At 33.7% G+C, this 4,125-nt stretch overlaps 1 protein-coding gene across 1 annotated transcript; it reads left to right on the plus strand.

The window, feature by feature from the left end:
- Positions 1-1,758: 1,758 nt before the first annotated feature.
- On the plus strand, positions 1,759-2,193 carry BDBG_04361 (uncharacterized protein; the record flags this gene model as incomplete). Its single annotated transcript, XM_031721637.1, has 1 exon — positions 1,759-2,193. One exon carries the CDS (start codon positions 1,759-1,761, stop codon positions 2,191-2,193), a length of 435 nt encoding a protein of 144 aa, XP_031578270.1.
- Positions 2,194-4,125: the final 1,932 nt, after the last annotated feature.

Raw genomic sequence — 4,125 nt, forward strand, 5'->3', positions numbered from 1 at the left:
ATTTCTTGACGTGAGTCTCACCAGGACCAAGCCTCAAAAAAATCTGAAAATGAATTATTTCTGAGAGAAATGATGTGAAAAATGACCAGATTTAATTCAAGAACAGTGAAATGAAAGTAATTTCTCAGAATAAACTGTGAAAGATGATTATTCTTTCAAAATCAGAATGAAACTGAGACTGAAGATTAAAATCAGTCTTATTCAGTTCATTCGGTGATTGCTTATATAATCAGAATTTGATAATGATTATTGATAATGCTCATGAAATAACTAAATACATTCTTATATAAGTTTATTCTTCACTTTCTTATGAAAACTACACTTCTCTGATATACTGTAATCAGAGGTATTAAACTGTCTGATAATTTCATGTTTTACAATCATGAGTTTCTTGATTGTTTCTTCTTGTAATTATTTCTGATAATAGTGATAAATATCTTAGCTTGAGTTGAACTTTCACTTCATTCTTACCTCTATTAATGAAATTATCAGAATATCACATGTCATCAGTGCAACAGTTGAATATATACTCTTAAACTGACCAGCAGAACCATGAATTTCACATTTAGTCTCATTTAATCTGATTCTATACATTTCTTGATGTGAGTTCTACCAGGACTAAGCCTCAAAAAAATCTGAAAATGAACCATTTCTGAGAGAAATGTCATGAAAAATGACCAGATTTAATTCAAGAACAGTGAAATGAGAGTAATTTCTCAGAATAAACTGTGAAAGATGATCATTCTTTCAAAATCAGAATGAGACTGAGACTGAAGATTAATATCAGTCTCATTCAGTTCATTCAGTGATTGCTTATATAATCAGAATTTGATAATAATTATTAATAACACTCATGAAACAACTAAATACATTCTTATACAAGTTTATTCTTCACTTTCTCATGAAAACTACACTTCTCTGATATACTGTGATCAGAGATATTAAACTGTCTGATAATTCTATGTTTTACTATTATAAGTTTCTTGATTGTTTCTCCTTGTAATTATTCTCAGTGATAGTGATAAATATCTTGACTTGAGTTGAACTTTCACTTCATTCTCACTCCTGTCAATGAAATTGTCAGAATATCACATGTCATTAGTGTGTGATTCGGAAGAACATACAACTGTCGGATAATAACACGGCCGCTTCCGAACTAGTGTATGAATGTAAAGAGGGTCATAGCAGCCACTAATTAATTTAGTGTATGATATTACAATATATAAGAAGCCGGTGTACACCTGTAATTATACACTGGCTTAAGCAACCTTTGAATCACATCTGATAGCATGTCTAAAAACCGGTGAGAAGCACAGACTTCTTCAGAGCATGATAATTCTGCCTACAAAGTGATTCATAGTTATCATGCCAGTGTGGTTCTAGAACATCTCAAAAGATAGCATATAAAGAGCAGTGAGTGAAAGAGCATTCAATTGATACTGCTTCACTTGTTGAGGGAAAACTTCATGCCCAGGCAAATGCCATGTATGGGACACGAACAGATGAGGTGTGAGAAAGGGAATAAAAGCAGTGAACCAGATTCAAAGAAGTCTGCTCTCTACTTAAAAGAAGAATAAAAGAGAGAAGTGATCATCACCAGAGTCATATAATGATAACAGAAATCATATAATGATATAGTGATATAACAATACAGTGATATAACAATAGATATCATACAATTAACAAGAAATCACTGAAATGAATACCTTTTCTAGTCAATACAAATAACACCCTTCTCTGCTATCTGAACTGGAAGGTATGCAGAACCTCTCAGAGAGTTTACTTAAAACAGTAAGAAAAGCAGCTGAAATCACTGAATCAGAATCAAAGCTTCATACACATACAAGAATTCTAAACAAGATCAAGGCCTTGTGTACACAGTGGCAGGCTGAGGCAGAAGTCAAACAACAATTGACATTCACTGCAGATCAAGCATTCACTATAAAGAGCTTCACTGACGCAATCACCATCATCAATAAGAATAGAAAAAACCAGATCTTAGGCCTGCAGCAGAAGATCAAATGTTTACACAGACAGGCAACTACACTGAATCTGAAGATCTCATCACAATCATTCACAATCTCTTTAGAAGTGTACACATTATCAGAGATCACTGCACAGAATGAGAATCTGAGCATGGAATATATCAAGCTAGAAGATCTGTCAGAGTCATTAAACTTCAATAATGACTGAAAAAATGATGCTGCAATCAGCTGGCTAAGTCAGATGCAATCATATTATCAGATTAAACATGAACTCACAGACAGACAGTCAACAGAATTTCAACAAGTCTTAAGATCTGCCGCGTTTCTACATGAAAAAGCAAAGTCATTATAAATAACTGATGAAAAGATGAATCTCACAGACTCAGAGCAATATTCATTTCCATGAACATGAAATGAGTTTTTCAAATGAATCTTACACAACTTTGAGAAAGTGAACACATAAGATAAGTGTTATGAACACTTCACTGAGTGTAGACAAGTGAGTGATTTTACATTATACTTCACACACTTCAGCTTACACTATCTCACATTGAATGAAGAGCTTTCAACATCTTTCTGTTTACAGATCTTCATTCATGATCTTACACTCAAGTTAAGAGTGGAATGAAAATGCTTAATCTCACAGTCAGGTATAGTGAAGAAAGCATATAATATTCTCATTGTATAAGAACAAGCAAGTCAATTGCAACAGAAAATACTGTAATCAAGTATATCTCAGTGAAGAACAAGTAATCAGATTTCTACAACACAAGTCACACACTCAGACATGATGAATCTAGATCTGAATGTCATCACTAAAGCACTGAATTCTCTGAAAAAGAGATCTTCTGAGTGAAAACCTTGATATTGTGAGCATTGAGCTTGCTTTAACTGTGAATGCTAAAATCATGATGCAAAAGATTGCACTCAGTATGCACAGTCAAGAGAAGTAAGAGAGTCAAAAAACTAGCAGAATCAGTGAGCTCAGAGACACTTGCTGATATTCTATAAAAAGTCTTCAAAGTGAAAGAGATGCCTGTGTTAGATGATTCTCTGAATTCTACAAATGCAAAGAAGAAGCAGGCTCTCAAATAAGGTGCAGGTAAGAATGATGAAGTGAACACTTCTCTCAATGTTTTAAGGCCTGAAATGTTAATGTATAGAGGGCACTTGAGTAAGAATTGAGAGATGACTGTAAAAGTGTTAGCAGACACAGAAGCTTCTACACAATATATTGATGATTATATAATTCAAAGATTAAAAGAGGTTCACTGAGTGAAGAATCTCTGATACATAAGATTATCTGATAACTGATATTTGATATTATCTGCAAGAGTAAGAGTTCCCTTGCACTTCAGAGAATGATCTTACTATATTTGAGCGCGAGAGCTGCAGAATGTGAAATATAACCTTATTCTCAGACTCAATTGATTTCAAAGGTTCAATCTACAGATTCAATGATGTACATGTCATATGCAGTTGACTGATAGGAAGAAAACAGTTCATACAATTCTATCAACTGATATGAGAAGAATATTCCACACCTCTGATATAGAAGAGTTAAATCTGCTTACACATTAATAAGCAAAGAGAATGATTCACAAGACCTCATTCAAAAGCATTCTGTATGTCATACAGGACTCAGAAGTGGAGGAAACTAAGATAAAAGATATACAGAAGAACAAGTGTATGAAGAAGCTTCTGAAGAAGTATGAAAAGATCTTCTGAACAGATCTTTCACTGAAATTGCTGCTGAAATGAGAATTTATACATGAGATTGACACAGAAGACACAAAACCAGTCAATCAAAATGCATACTCTCTGTCACAAACATATCTTGAAGAACAGAAGTATCAGATCACAGACCTTCTAGAACATGATCTCATACAACTCTTATCAAGCGCGTGGGGCTTTCCAGTTCTATTCATGAAAAAGACAGGTGAGAAGTGGCAGATGTGTATTGATTATCAAGCACTTAACAAGCTTATGATCAAGAATGAATATTCACTATCACAGATTCAACAACAGTTGAATACAGTCAGAAATGCCTGATATCTATCAAAGATCAATCTTCTCTCAGAATACTGGCAGATCTGCATAGATAAACTGTCAGTCCTGTGAATCATATTTAATATGCAAT

The sequence above is a fragment of the Blastomyces gilchristii genome, assembly GCF_000003855.2.
Source record: "Blastomyces gilchristii SLH14081 genomic scaffold supercont1.7, whole genome shotgun sequence".
In the NCBI taxonomy this organism is placed as follows: domain Eukaryota; kingdom Fungi; phylum Ascomycota; class Eurotiomycetes; order Onygenales; family Ajellomycetaceae; genus Blastomyces; species Blastomyces gilchristii.